General features: G+C 35.3%; 1 protein-coding gene across 1 annotated transcript in view; it reads right to left on the bottom strand.

Moving 5' to 3' along the window:
• LOC110187452 (uncharacterized) overlaps positions 1-14,716 on the bottom strand; it is a 91,582-nt gene extending 76,866 nt beyond the window's left edge. The window contains 1 exon segment of the mRNA XM_086832411.1: positions 14,403-14,716. Within this exon segment, the coding sequence (XP_086688537.1) occupies positions 14,403-14,500 (98 nt within the window). The 5' untranslated portion in view covers positions 14,501-14,716.
• Positions 14,717-16,135: the final 1,419 nt, after the last annotated feature.

A 16,135-nucleotide genomic window follows, 5' to 3' on the forward strand; every position in this document is an offset into this window, starting at 1 on the left:
TGCGTTGGTAACGCACATTTGGGTCAAGGTGTTTTTGTTTTTATTATTCTTATTTTTTTTGCTTTATTATGAAAATTGCAGGCAACGACAACAATGTGTACTGTGTGTGTGTGTTTTTGTTGTTATTATTCCTCTTCTGTACTTATTGTTGTTGTCGCTGTCATTATGAAAAGCGAATGCAGGACACCAACAACAACAACAACAAGAAACGCCCACGCAGCCCAGCACACACACACACACACACCGACATGTGCATAAAATATGTACTTGATTAAAGTGTTCATGGCATGTTAGCCATACCAAAACGATAAAAAAATATGTATATAAATAGCAGAAAATAGAGGAAAATAAAAGGTAAAAACAAGCGAAAAAAGTTTTAGCAACAATAAACAATTTCCAAGTGAAGCTACACAATTTGTATTAGTTCACTGACAAAAAAATAATGATTTAAGGGGGTTCTCGAAGATAGAAAAAGTATAAAACATTTAACAATAAATTAGGAAACAGAAATTATATACCTTTCAAAAATTCCTATAGAATTTAAATTAATATTTATCGATATGTGACACAATTGTCTATTCATAAATTTATATTTTTGAGATGTAATACAAAGATACGCCAATACTTCATTTTATGGGAAAAGAATTAAATTTCATAAAATTTATTAAATATATTTCGGTAAAATTTTAACAAGAAGGAACCTAATTTCGGCAACCTGAAATTTCTATATCCCTGCTGTGAAAATTAATCATAACTAAGCCAAAAATGCATTAATTTTCTATCGGAAATCTTGTCTATGCCTGTTTTTTATGAGGTTAACTTCTGCGTATTAAATTTACAATTTAAATTTTTTATGCCAATTTTTGACAATTTTAACGATGTATAAGTTTGACAAAATTTGGTAAATTTTATTATTTTTATTATTATTTTTTCCTCGAAACATGTCTAGATCGACTCGGCTTTTGATGCTGATCAAGAATATATATGATTTATAGGGTCGGAAATTAATCTTTCTTGAGTTACAAGTATTTGACTTATATTATAATACCCTAACTAGGGAATTATAAAAAAAGCAATATTTACGAAATTTTAAATTTCGATATATCAAAGCTAACGATATATTTTATTTGATATGGAGCTTAATCTTGTAGTTAATATATTATATTTCTTCCAATTTACTCCCCTAGACTCATTACAAGCATATGGAGAGCTAAATCGCTTCTACTGGTGATAATAATAATAGTTTATTTAATAATCATCAAGTATTTTAAATCCCAAAACATTTAGGGTACTTAAAAATACATTCAATACACCTCAAGTACCTAGTTCCTTATGATTTTCTTTCCGTGTGTACCTCTTCCGAAGGCGTTAGAACGTGTAAGGTAAGGTATGGGTAAGGTATGGGTAAGGTATGGGTAAGGTATGGGTAAGGTATGGGTAAGGTATGGGTAAGGTACTTTCAGGTGGATGGGGAGAAAGGTGCGAGGTGTTCCGGCGCGAATCGGGAGTCAAGGAATAATCAATAAAAATAAAATATATCACACGACGACGCGTTCCCATTCCTGTATATTACCTTATAGCTTTACCGTTACCGCTACCATACCCGGTTCCTCTTTTTCTCGGGTACAACGTCACTCCTGCTGCTGCTCATTTCGTGTTCATGTGCCATTATACCGAAAAATAATATTCTTCATCGTATATATTGTATTTTTCTACCTTTCGCCAGTTTTTGCTATAATTTTTTTGCTCTTACTTTATTTTTTTTTTTTGGTTTGTTTTTGCAAGCAGCGTAAAGTAAGTGAAAGAAGAGGCAACACGCACGCGCAGGGGTGGCTAGACAAAGGAGGGGGAACATTTTCCGAGGGGGTGTTAGAAAGGCACCCCTAGTTGGCTTGGCTGATTTTCATGCCTGTGTGTCATGTTATTGGGCAAATTGTACAATGTTCAAAACCAGCTCTACACCATAGAATTTCCCCTTGCCACACAGCAAAGGCAAAAGCAAACGCGATTCGGAAGGGTTTGTGTTAAGGGGGAGTTATGGATTGCAGGGTGAAAAATTCCTTTAAAATATAATCCCAGACACTGGCAGTTGTTGCTCGCGGAAAACGGCGATGACAACAGGCCATCAAAAAAGAAGCAAGGGGGGACCAAAGGGGAGGGAAAACTCCCAGGAACAAACCGTGACTGGGGGAGGTTAAATATTCGCGGCGGGCAAAATGGAAAAACCATTGCGCCTCAAACATATTTAAAATTCAATCGATTTATGGGCCAGAGAAAACTTCAAACTGAAACTGGGGATTGTTAAAAGGGAACTTTCAAACTATCAAATAAAAAAAAGTATAAAAAGAAAATGGGAACAATTGATGATTGCGGTTCGATTTTAGATTTGATTGAAGGGTTCAACTCCATTGATGGAGAAATCAAAGAGCTATTAAACTGAATTATTTAGGGGAATGATTTTCAGGCAAGTTAGACTTTTAGACATTATTTTTGGGTAGTTTTTGTAAAAGCTTTGAATTATAGGGTTTTCTATCAAAAAAGATAATTGATAGTTTGGAGTTTACAGAAGAGCAGAAAATATTATTATTACATAGAGAATATATGTTTTAATGAGCCTGAAATATTGCTATTAAATAAGGAATATATATTTTTAAGAGCCAGAAATTATACAAGAGATTGAATATAATAATGCTTTATAATAATATAATATATATTATAATTATTAAAATATAAAATATAAATAAAAAATAATATAAAAATAAATTATAATATTATAATTTGTATGTTATAATTATAAAAATAATATTGTTATTGTTTGCTCTCAAAACCGTAAATAAATTGTACAAGAAAATAAGAGAGGTTATTTTACATGACAATTTAATTCAAAATATAAGATATTTTTATTGTCCTTTTATGTTCATTTCCCCTTTCTGTACATTTTCTTTATTGTTTCATTTTTTTCAAAAAGAAAGGATCATATTCTCATCTCTTTGTTAATAAATTTTCACCTCAAAAAAGCCTACGGTTTCCCGCTGGCTAATTTCTCTGGCAATTGATATGTTTTTAATACCCTGGCTCGTTCTGTAAATTTCCCACACATGTTGAAGCCATGTTCTTCCCTTTTTTTTTTTTTGCCACTTCACTTCATTCAGGCGAATCCTCACTGTACTTTGGCAAATGCAACGAACAAAGGAGAACACAGAACGGCGCAGCAATCTTTTTTTGGTTCGGATTTTTTTCCATACTCATTTTCATTGCAGCAAATGTCCTTTGTATTTGTCGGGACATGGCGTTGATTTTGTTGCTCAGTTTCAGTTTAACGTGCTGCCTTCAGGTCCTTTCCCGCTTCCTTCATCGATTATGCCCGGCCAGCAAAAAGGTAGTGAATATATATATATATGTGTATATATATATTTCTGGAGGAGAATTCGTGTGAAATTTTGTATGCGGCCTTTGTGTTTGAGTGTTGCGCACACTTGAGTGCACAATGGGGAAACCTTTTCGCACGCCACACACACGCACACACACTTACTCTCTGCAGATACTGGGACATCCTGGAAAAGGATCTGAAGCTGTATGAGGGTAGCCAGCGGCCCACAGAGGAAGTTGTCTTCAGCACTAAGTAACTGTTTTAACTGTTTTAGTTTCAACCGAGGACTGTGTTAATTGCAATTATGCAATGACTGCCTCTGTACCCTCAGTTTCCCCCCCTTACTCTTCCTTCCCTTCGGCAGCATCCTTGCGAATTGCACATCCTGGCAATTGCATTGATGGCAGAGAAAGCTGTTACTCCTCGTTGTCCTGGTCCTCCTCCTCCCAGGCGTGGCAAAATTATTGTGACACAATTTTATGCGTTGCGCTTGGCAGGATGTGTGCTCCAAGGGGCAGGATCACAGGGATATGGGTGTGTGTGAGTGTGGGTGTTGTTACAGTTACATAAATCTTTGATACCAATGTCAAATGCATATATAGCATAGCTGAGCTGGTTGGCTCACTCTGCCTGAGCAGATCCGTGCCTAATTAAAGCCGGCAGTCACTCGATTCCAACGTTATCCTGGACCAAGGCAGCTTCAGGATCGTCTTACATCGACAACACTGGGATACAGCATATGGGCAATTCTAGGAAAACTCGGTTTTTGGGTCAGAAATAACGGTAAAGATTGAAAACACCTATGTTTTTTGTAAGTAATGCAAAGTCAAAAGCTTGAAAACAACTATGTTTTTTATAAGTAATGCCAAGTATCTATAAGATTGGGTCAGAAATAAAGTCAAAAGCTTGAAAACATCTATGTTTTTTATAAGTAATGCCAAGTATCTATAAGATTGGGTCAGAAATAAGGTCAAAGATAAGAAAAAAAATATGTTTTTTGTAAGAAATTGAAAATATCTTAAAAATATCTTTCCTATTTCTTCATACTTTTTTTAAATATTCAATAAATTATCTTATTTATTACTCACTTCAATCAATCTAACAAAAACCAAATCATATTAAACTTTATCTATCTTGTTCCCCATAAAGATTTCAATTTAAATCTTGACTTTGAAGAGCCTCTTTTTCAATTTAAAAAGTTCAACCTTAAAACTCATTGTTATTTAAAAGGTAGAAAAGCTTTCCCCTATGAAATTAGAATAGAAATCCAATTTAATTTCAAGATTGTGCCATTCGCAGTGTAGTTGAGTGGAGACTGGCATCCTGTGTGTCATCATTGCACAAACCCCATACGAACGAATACGAGTTTGGGGATGGAGGAGTTATGGCACATGCCGCACACCGCACTCACACTCCCATATATACACACACATGCCACACCACCGCATGCCACATGCCTTGGCAGCGCCACGTTCCGTTCCATTCTGCCACTCTCGAAGGCAACTAGTTATGCGGCGGATGTGTCTGTGGGCGTGGCAGGCGCATAGTAAAGCAGGGAAGGCAGGGAGGGGTACCACCCACCAATCAGCCTCCTTTTGGAGGAAATAACTATGAAAATAAGGTAGTAGACCAAGAGATACTTATTAACTTAGTTTAAAGCAGCTAATTATTTATTTTCCTGTGCTTTTCATAGGTTTATTATTTAATTATATGTTGAATAATATATTTTCCTTTCTTGTTTACTAAGTTCTCAAGTCCTAACATACCCCTGGACTCTCTCCACTTCCAGGGTAACACACAGTTCAAGTTATAGAAGGACCTGGAGTAGCAAGTCGCGTGTCCTGGCTCCACTCTGCTTCCCTTCACTGATTTTCCTTCGCCGTGAGTCTGCATTTAAGTGCTACCCAAAATTGCCTTTTTAAAGGATTTCCACACGCACACATGTCCTTTTCTTCCCTGGGTGTCTTTTACGCTTGTCAACGTCCTCGACATCGACGTCGTCGTCGTTGTCGATTTTTGTGCCATTTCTTCTGCCTTTCCAATTGATGCATCTATCTTAGGACATTTCCCTTTTTCCATTTCCACTCCCCTGCAATTTTCTCCAGTTTTCTTTTTGCTTCTATGGCACTTTGCCAGGCTACGCATTTTCAAACTCAATTCGTGTGATAAACTAGAATAAAACTGTTCGTAATTCCATTTTTTTATTCTTCTCTATTCTCAATTTTTTTGTAGTTGTTTTGGCCTTTCTCCCACACGCATTTCACTTTTATTTGAGCCCTCTTGCCATGCAGATAAATTTTCCTCCTCTTTCTTTTTTTGTGCAAATTGCATTTTCTATGTCAAAGGCGCTTAATTTAGTTCTTTTTCCCTAGTACTTTTTATTTTTTAGCAACTTTTAGTTTTAGTTTTCAGTTGTCTTCTGCGTGTGTGTGTGTTTTTGGCATGTAATTTGCATTGCGTTCTCATTCGGAAATTGGTTTTCTTCTCACTGGATGATTTATTTTTCATCATTTCACTTTGGGCACATGAAATGTTAAATTGAAATTCGGTTTCGGTGTCTGGTCAATAATTAAAGCTCGCAGCAATTAAATAATAATAACCGAGTATGGGGAGGCAATGGCCATAATGCAAATGATAAGTTCTTTTTAACACGATTTACTTTTTCACATTTTTTCCTCCGTTTTTCCAGGCGAAAATTCGCATCCTGACGAATGGTGGAAAACCCTCCCCCTTGAACCTTTTTTCCCTCATGTGGCGCCGCAGTAATTAAAGCGCATTATAAACGCCGGCTTACAGATATATATAAAAAAAAAACAATAACAACAAGAAATTGAAGAAAATTACTGCTGCAGCACATTAACACTAACAGCAGCGATAAATGCGGATTATAATTTGGTAAAATACAGGCTCTTGGACCCCAAAAAAGCGGAAAAACCATTAAGAACACGGTTCTCCAACCTTAAAGAAAGCCCCAAAAGAAGTTGGAATTGTTCTTGGGAGAAAATGGAAAGAAAATTGGAAATGCTGCTGCTAGTGCTTCTGCTGCTGAAGTTCAGTTCGAGTAAACAAAGGCACCGAATGTGGCACGTAAACACACAACAAATGAATCCAGGCTAAGGCCAGTCGACAGAGAAATACGAGTAAACAATAGAGTTGTGTTTTATTTTTTGTTTTCTACGAAAACTCTAAGAAAATTAACCTCCACAAAGGTTTCAATTGCATTCAAGAGTAAACAAATTTGTGTTGGAATCGAAAACAATTGGAATGCGTCTTGGCAGGAGAGCGAAAATAGGAAGGAAAATAGTTTATCTTCGAAAAGATAGAAGTCGGAAAATAGTTGTTTCCGGTGAGAGGATTTGGAATAACATTTTCCTTTAATATTTACTCTGCTAATACATTAAATTAAGAGTAATATATGTATATACTTTAACAATCTATGAAGATACTAATTTATGTGGAATTTATATTACTAAACAATTTCCCAAGAACCTATAAGAAAACCTTCCAACAATGGTTTTCAATTGCACAAAGAAAGTAAACCAGTTTTCCCACGTATTACTGTTTCCAAAGAAAATCCAATCAAAGTAAAATGCCTTTCTAAGTATTTAATATTCAAGAAAAGTCAACAAATTTAATGTGCATAAATATTTTCTCTTGGCTTTAGGCATTGACTAATATTATCTTAACATTTCTTTGAGCAATTAAATAACCGAGCCATAACATACATAATTTATAAAGTGGTTTTACATAAAATATATTTGTGCTGCAAATTTCTGAAATTTAATTTAAGTGCGCTTTGATTAATATTTTCTTTGAGCAATTAAAGGGAGCCCTACATCATTTATTAAAATGAACCCAACTTCTTTAGGCATTTGTAAACATATTCTCAGGGCTTAAAAGTTTTTGTTTTTTTTTTTTTTTTGGTTGGTGGTAACGGCGGCGCTTGTTTGGCTTATGTTTGCCTTGTAAACAAATAAACAAATGAACAATAAACAATGCCACCAGCAGAGGGAAAACATAAATAGAAAGACGAGGCAGCGGACGTGTGCATTGTGCATTTTGCATTTTGCATTTTGCATTTGCAGCTGCAAAACGGAATTAAAATTAAAGTTGGAGGGGAAGAAACCGTTTAAGATGCAATTAAATCCCTTGACCTCCACTCAGCTCATTAGGCTCTTGGCTGGAAATACCAAACTAATTGCACAAGTACAGAACGTGGGAAATGGAGACGCCTCAGATTGCAAAAGATATTTGCAATCATGACGAACCCGAGAGCCAGAAAGCGAAAACCAACCCATTGGAATCGAAATGGAATGGAAACGTGTACCAAGGTGTGGTCCCCGAATTTAAGCATTGCAATTCGAATCCAAAAGATTGCAAAAGTCAGGCCAATTGAATCATCATCGCTGGCAAAACTTTTGGTTTTTGCTTTTTGTTTTATTTTTTTTTTCTATTTCTTTCAGCTCATTTAAATGCTAAGCATGCGATGCTCGGTTTAGAAAACTCTAAGCGACAAAACCGCAGTCAGCCGACCGAACTTTATCTAGACCATTAAGTTTTACAAAGGAAAATATGTCAGCTAAGTGGTGTTTTTTTTTCTCCCCCTCCCGTCCCTCTTTCAGGGAAAGCCGGAATGGTGGAGGAACTTCTCTAACATCAAACCGAACCGACGAACCGCGAGATGATGACTCAGCCAAAGTCAACAAGCGAACTTAGCAGCAATAAAACACGGCCTCAAAAGACACTTACAGCTCAAACAGACCAAGAGAGCCAAACACACAGACGGTTGAAAAATATGTATCTATAACGCTCATATGCGCTTCAAAAAAGATTACACTAAGCTACGGGGATTAACTTTAAAATAAAGTGGAATTTATGCTTGGGGGAAAAATTATACAAATTTATTTTAACATTTTTGAGTGCTTATTAAAGTAATTTTTATTACAATACAGGGTATTACAATTTCATTCAGAAGTTTGAAATTCGGTGAAGGAGTCATTTCCGACCCTATAAATCATCTTGATCTTGATCAGGATGAACAGTCGAATCGATCTAGACATGTCAGAATGAAAACAAAAATTTGCAAATTTTTTCCACTTTTTTACATCGTTAAAAATGTCAAAAATTTGACAAAAAAAAAATAGATTTTTGGAATTTTAAAACTAAGTAAGCTGATTTGTTGGCCCTATAAAAACTAGCACAGAAAAGTTTTCCGATTTGAAATTAACACATTTTTGGCTTGGTTAAGATATTTGAAAAACTTTAATTTAACCAAAAATGTAGCAAATAAAAATACAGATAATAAAAGAAGGAAAAATTGGTAACAGCTCTATTTTTACTATTCATAGCTATATTAGCTATGTAAAATATTAACCAATATTACCTATACATAAGATATAATCAATAATAAACATTAAATAAATGTTCTTAAAATATAGTACCCACAGAAACTCATTTCCCTTGAACTATTTCCTAAGAAAACAGAGAACCAAAAGGTATTTATGTATATATCTTTATCTATCATTACCCAAGACCCAAAATTCCCTCTCCGTTTTCCCCGCTGTCAAGTGTAAAGAAATGGTGTGTTCTTTTGTGACTTTGGAATGAGTTTTCTTGTAGTTCTAATTTGCTTGGGTCATGCGTCGAGGTTAATGAGTCATATCATCATCATTATCTCGACACCGAGGAGCGCAGATGAAAAGCATTTTGAGGTAGGGGCAAGGGAGGAATGGAGGGGACTTTATCAAAACGAAAGCAGAGGACACACATTAAAATATAATTTCAGAGACAATGGTGAAGAAAACCGCTTTTTGTTTTGTAATTTAGATGCAATTAAATGTAAATAAATTCACAATTTAGTCGTATGTTCTTTTTTCTTCTTCAAAGGGAGGGGAATTTTTCGGGGGCTTTTCTCGGTCTCAGTTTTCGTCTTTGTTTGCCCTTTTCCCTCGTTTTTTTCCAGTTTGTTGCTGGTTTGGTCGGTTTGGTGACCCGATTTCCGCAATTTAATGACTTTTGTTTGACCAGCGCATAATTGCTGGGAACAAAAAGCAAAAAAAAAGTCGTCGAATGCTGAATGAAATTGCGGAACTTTCTTTTTTCTCATTTACTTTTTTTTCGCCAAGCCTCACTTAATTCTCTTTTGTGCGTCTTTTGTTTGGTTTTAGTTTTTCCTTTCCTTGAATTGTCTTTCCAACAGACACTGTCTGTTTCTGTTCTAAGCACAGCAAGAAAAATGATAGATTTTTACTTAGAATTAAAGTGCAAGAAAAAGCTGTAGTTTACTGATATCTTGGAATAGATAACAATAACAATATTTCTGACTTAATCAATAAAACTTTCTTTCTCTGTACATATTTTTTTTTGTGTTCTAAAATCATTTCTATATCCATCTCTGGTCATTTTCTTTCCGATTCCTAACGAGCTGGTGATAATTTTTTAGCAGAGACGCACATTTATTGACATTTTGTGTGGCACTTTTGTGGATTTTAGATTTTTGGCATTATTATCTATATTTGTCTTTGTTTGACCCGCAAAGACGGAAATGAGCCGTGCCTGTTTTTCCCCCTTTATTTTCTTTGGGTTCAAGGTTCAAGGTTGTTCTCTCTCCCCCCCTTGCTAGTCCTTAATTTCTTCTTTTTTTTCTTTCTCTCTGTTTATGTTGCTATTGATATCTTTGTTACACACACACACACACACAGTACATTTTTCGGGATAAGACAGCTAAAGAAGGCAATTTGCTGGGTGCTGGAGTAATGGAGAAAAAAAACTGAATTGAGGGGCGAAAACTAAGAGTTTAGCTCTGCATTTTGGTTTGGAAGACATTAAGTAGCGGAAGTTGATAAGAAAGGCAAGCAAAATGTTATTTATAGATAACGAAAAGCGATTTCGAGAGGGGGGAGGGGAGAGAAAAGTATACAAAACACACAAGAAATCAGGGATAGGTAATCGGAAATGAAAAGCATTGAAAGAAAAGGCAAAGGGGTTAAAGTGGCTTTAAAAAAAAGGGACAAACTACAAATATAAAGTAAAGCACTTGACTTTAATGTGAACTATTCACGAAGGGGGAATTTTAAATGGTAAATAACTAAGGCAATCGGAACTCAAATGCGCATAAATTATATATTAAACATAATCAGACATTCATAGTTATTTTCTGTAGTCATAATTCCTAAGCTTTTGTAATTAAAATACTTTTACACACTGTTTAATTGCTATAATAAATTATATATTTAATTTCCCTTTTTATCCAAAGCCTTTAAGATTCATAATTTAAGCTCTACACTTTATTGTTTTCCACTCCAAGCACTGTACTTAAATTTCCAGCAAATAGCTCTTTTCTTTTATAAGAAAATCAACTCAACCCCAAGATCCCCTTAATCCGTAAAACATTAGACATAAGCTCTCAGACAGAAAGAATTTCGTATGCCTGAATTATAATTCAATTTATGACCCCATCCAAATGGCTTAAACTACTTCCCAAAAAAATATATATAAAATAAAATCCTTTATCAGCGACCACTTCGATATGCAAGACCTGAGCTGCATGCATTATCCTCCTCGCAAAGACCGATTCCCCCGACGGAGTGACCCTCGTCAAAAAGCCTGATAGATTCCAGTCAAAGGCAAAAAAAAAAAAAAATACAACAAAATATAAAGAGAGACTCCCGCCGGAAGCACCTAACCCAAACTCCACCTATATTCCAGCTCTCTCATTAGCATACAAATGTGTCAGAACAAACAACAACCAAATAACCGAAAGGAACTGAAATGTCTTCAAACAAAAAACAAGAAATGTCCGAAAAGAAATATACAAATTGTGGTATGGGCAGCGTGATTTCTTGACTAATTTTTATGACACTTTTCACTTTATGAGGTGGCCTCGGCTAATTCCACAGTTCTCATCCATTTTTCTTCTTGTTTTTCCTCCTATTTTGCTGCTCCCACTTATTTACCTTTTGGCTCTTATTGAACAGGGGGAAAACGTATAGTACCCCGGGGCCGTAAAGATTTTTATCGCTCAAGGATATGTGTCATAAAATTTCCTAGCTCTCGAGACTATTAAAAACAATAAATGTCAAAACGAAACGGATTTTCCAGTACATATACATATGCGTGTACCTAGAGTGCCGCCGGTTACCATATATATATATATCCTCAAAGGGGGAAAAACTGGACAAGGATAATAATGGGTCTACTGTAGGTTATGTAGGGTTGATAAAGTCCACTACTCTATGGCGTTGTCTTTTTGGGTGGAATTTTATTAACAGAAGTGCATAAATATTAAAAAAAGGGAATGTATAACCTGAAATGGAATGTTTTTACGGGAACATTTCAAGGGATTTATTTTTATCGTTATGACTTGCTTTCTAAGCCCTTAAGGAACAGGTAAGAATAACTAGCTAATTCCTTGGTGAAGGTAGAAAAACGTACTGAAGATTATTTCGCTTTGGTTTTATGAAAATATTAAAAAATAACTATAAATACTGTCAAAAGGAAAAGAATTCCCAAGTATATGCGTATTTTTAAAGTGTATGTGTCTAGGACAAGGGAAAAATAATGGTTCTATTGAGGGTTATGGGGTTGATAAGGGCATATTGTTGAATATACAAAAAAAGGTAGTGCATAAACCTTATGAAACCAGGATAAATAAGTAACTAAATCCGCTTTATTTAAGCGAAAAGTAAACTCCATTTTACCTAACATTTTCCTTATAAATATTCCTACTTTTATTATTTTCTTTTCAAAATTAAACATGCCTAATCCCATTTTGCTTTAGCAAATAATCTTTTCTTGTGCCCCCCTTACCCAAAAACTGCAAGTTCCTAATTCTTTCTCATTTAGAAGAGTCTCGAAATGTGAATTCTTGCTCTATTTTTATGGTCCCCACTTTGTCCTTGTGTCGTACGGCAGGACATTAGGCAGTCAAATCACGTAAATTATGACCGGGGCCACTATAATTCCTTATCGCCGGGACATGATTTCAAATGATAGACTGCGAAAAAGACTGGAATGAAGGCATCTATCTTAGTGGCCCGAGGGGAAGATTTTTTTAGTAGGCGCGACAAGTTTTTTTTTTACTTGAGGAGGAGGAGCCGCGAGGAGGAGGAGAAGGTGGATTGCAATTGGCAACTGGCGCAACGCATAAATTGAGAATTTTTATCTAATCCGCGGCATCTGGGAGACGCGTACATTAGCTGGCACCAGTCTGTCCCTGTCCCTGTCCCTGTCCTGTCCCTGTCCTGTCCCGTCTGGCACTGGACAGGACTGGAGTCTTTCTGGTCCGCTTTTCGTATCCAAACCAAGTCTCTCAGTGAGTCTCTGAGTTTGGCCAAAAAGCAACGAGACTGCGACTGCGACGACGACGACGACAATCGACAGGCAATAAATCACCCAAAGTTGCCACAGAAATTTATGTGCAGCAGATTAGGATCGCGAAAAGCGTCATTAGAATAAATTTTCATTGGAAAATGAGCGCCGGGTCCAAAAGCCAAGTGAAGCAAAAAGAATTGATGAGAAACGCAGTTCAAGTTGTAATAATTATGAGCTTGAGAATTGGGGAATTCCTTACTGAACGATAAGAAAATTGAGAAATGCCGAAAAAGGATATTTTAATATATGGGTTTTTAGATTATTGACTTGGAAATTAAGAAATTTTGGAACAATTTTAAAGGGTTTTATAAGGGATAAGGGATAGAACAAATAACTTTTCTGACTCATAAAAGATAGAGTTTAAATACTGAATCACTTTAATTTTTCACAAAATTAGAGCAGGAATATATTTATTTATAAAGCCAAACATCTATAGTTTCAGAACTGAATTTATTTCTTGCAAATGTCATTAAAGAAATTTATTTTTTCAATTTATTTTGTTGAAATAATGGTATGAAATTTCAAATTTTGTGAAATTATGATTCCAAATGAGTTCGGACTCACTTTACTTGCTGAATTAAATTTTTTTGAATGATTAATAAAAAAACAACTCTTTTCAACAATATTATATTCACAGAAAATGTTAAGAATCCAAATATCACTTCAAATTTTCCTTATCAACAGACAAACTTCATATAACCTTACTTATTTCTCTTTGAGTAATAATCGCCATCTTCAAAATATCTTTTCAAATGTCTGTAAAAAATATTCGAATTCGAAAAACTCCGACTTACCTTTTGCCGTCTTCTTTTTGTTGCCGTCTGCCGCCTCCTTTTCTGTTTCCTTTCTTTCTAGATTCCACGTTCCTCCTTATCTCTCTCAGGACATTAATGATTAATCCCAGCGTCGTCTGCGCTCTCCTTTTATTTTTATAGCTTTTTCTTGTTGTTGGAATTTGCCGTGCTTTCGTTTGTTGTTGTTGTTGTTGTGCGTGTGCCGTTATTGGCGGTATAATCCAATAATCCAACACGAAAGAGCGTGTGCAGTGGGAATTGCAAAAACTAGGGAGACAGACACAGACTTACACACATATACACAACACCCGCACAGTCACACGCATAGAGTTTGCCGCTTTGTTTAGTAAATTAAACTTTTCACTTTTCACGCAGGCAAAAGGGAAACTGGAAAATGGGCAATTTTCCTACTTTGTTCCTTCTTGCGCGCCAGCCTTAAGTTTCGCTTTGGTTTTATGCTGTTTTCCGGCATTTCTTTTCACTTATTTTTTCCAATCACAAAACACAGACGCAAACGCACACACACATATACCAGCAGCGAGAGGTACAAAACAAAAGCAAATGCACGACGCCAACGCCAACAGCAGCAGCAGCAGCAACAACAACAAAACGCCGCTGTAGTACACAAAAAAATTCCTTTTTTTTCCGCTGCGCGTTGCCTCCTTTTACATATACTCTGTATATATGTATGTATGTAATGGCATGTATTTATTTACTTTTTGTTGTATTCCACAGAGCAATTCTATTTCTTGCTTCTTTTATTAATGACTTTTTCACCTTTTGGGACTTAATTTCTTTTCTCTTTCTATTTATTTTTTGCCGCACTTGATTTTTGAGACTACGTTTTACCTCTCTATCGCACTCACCGTTTGATTTGGGGATAAAACAACAACAACACACACGATCTCGTCAATTGGTCGCGTAATTGTCGACGCTCATTTGGTAAACATTTGGAGTTTTTCATCCGATTTACCGTTTACGAAAACACAAAAACTGTAACTTCGCGCTCGCACAAAAGTTGAACCGTTCCGGACGCGAAATGGGAGAGCGAAAAACACGGCAAAAACAGAGGAAAATCCGGCGGAAAACCAAGAGCGACGCTGGCTTTTCCTTCGACAAGTTGAGAGTTTTCCGCGGCGGAGCGGCACAGAGCCCACGTTCGATTTTTTCCCGAAATTTGTTTGTTGTAATTTTTTCACTGCACTGCCTTATATAGCCTCCGCTCTCTTGTGCAGTGGTGTACGTTTTGTCTTTTTCCCGACAGCTTAGCGAATAATAGCTGCTGGCTGATTTCACGCTAGATATTGTGTTTTTAAGTATCAGAATATTGCTTTTTTCAAAGTAAAACTTGATGAAGTTTAATATGCAACAAACTTGGACTACTAACACAACTCTATAATTGAGTGGTGTTAATTATAGGTTCTGTTTTTGTAGTGAACTGACAATATTTAGCTAATTTCATCAGCTATTTAATAGCAGCAAGTTGGCAGACATTGCGAGAGAGAGAGCCTAAAAAGAGAGCGAGAGTACTTGAAACGAGTTTGGAATGAGCCGGTCTGTGTGACCAGTCGCCGTTTATCAGAAAAACGTACACAATTAATACCATGTAGAAAATACTGATAATAAGAGGACTATCCATTCGAGTTTATATTTTAATCCTCTGTAATATATAAACTAAACTTAATATATCTAATGAATCTGTTTAATAAAATAATAGTATATTGTCCTTAAAATACCTTTTCTAGGAGATTAATATTATGATATTATTTAAACTATAAATCCTCTTTTGGACAACTATTTGGTAAGGCCTTCGGCAGCTGACTGATGTAAAACTTATTAGCGATTATTCAGTTTTATAGTAAATATATTAATTAATAATTAATAAGTTTGTAATTAAATTAGTATAATATTTGCTTTAATTTTTTATATCGTATGTTGATTTGTGCTTACATAATGCGAAAGCAAATAAAGCGATTTACTGATTAAAGAGCATGAGAATGACACTAGCTGCTGGATACAACACTCAAACAACTTAAACCCTTTACAGCCGTTACTATTTAAAATTTTAGCATATTCTTGAGGCCAAAATTAATTTGTTTATAAACTGCCATATAGTAATACAAATATTAATATTTAAATCAAATTATAATATTTATAAAATATGGAGTTGGGAAATACATTACGAAACAGAAATATTGTATGGCTAATTAGTACTTTCAAACTTCTTTTAGAGCTATAAAACTTTAAGTCTGCATGTACAATTACTAATTACAATTTATATAAAATAATAGTGCAAGAATTTAAATGAAATTATATTTTAAACGATCTATAACCTATATAATAAGTAAAGCCAGAAAAAAATCAGATTATACCGATGACACCAAGTGAAAGTGACTTTGTTATTGTTTCTTATCACTCTCTTACCTGTTCTCTTTTGTTGTGCTAATTTTTTATTTCGCTTTTTCTTATCAAAATATTTCCCTAATAACTTCTCACAAATATTTTGCTGCCCCCTCTCCCCCGATAAGATAACACATATAGGAAAAAAAAAGAGTCAACTAGCTCAGCAAATCAACGCTTTTCATGGAGAACAATTATT

The sequence above is a fragment of the Drosophila serrata genome, unplaced genomic scaffold (genome assembly GCF_035046125.1).
Source record: "Drosophila serrata isolate PLE 108 unplaced genomic scaffold, ASM3504612v1 contig_249, whole genome shotgun sequence".
NCBI classification, from domain to species: Eukaryota; Metazoa; Arthropoda; class Insecta; order Diptera; family Drosophilidae; genus Drosophila; species Drosophila serrata.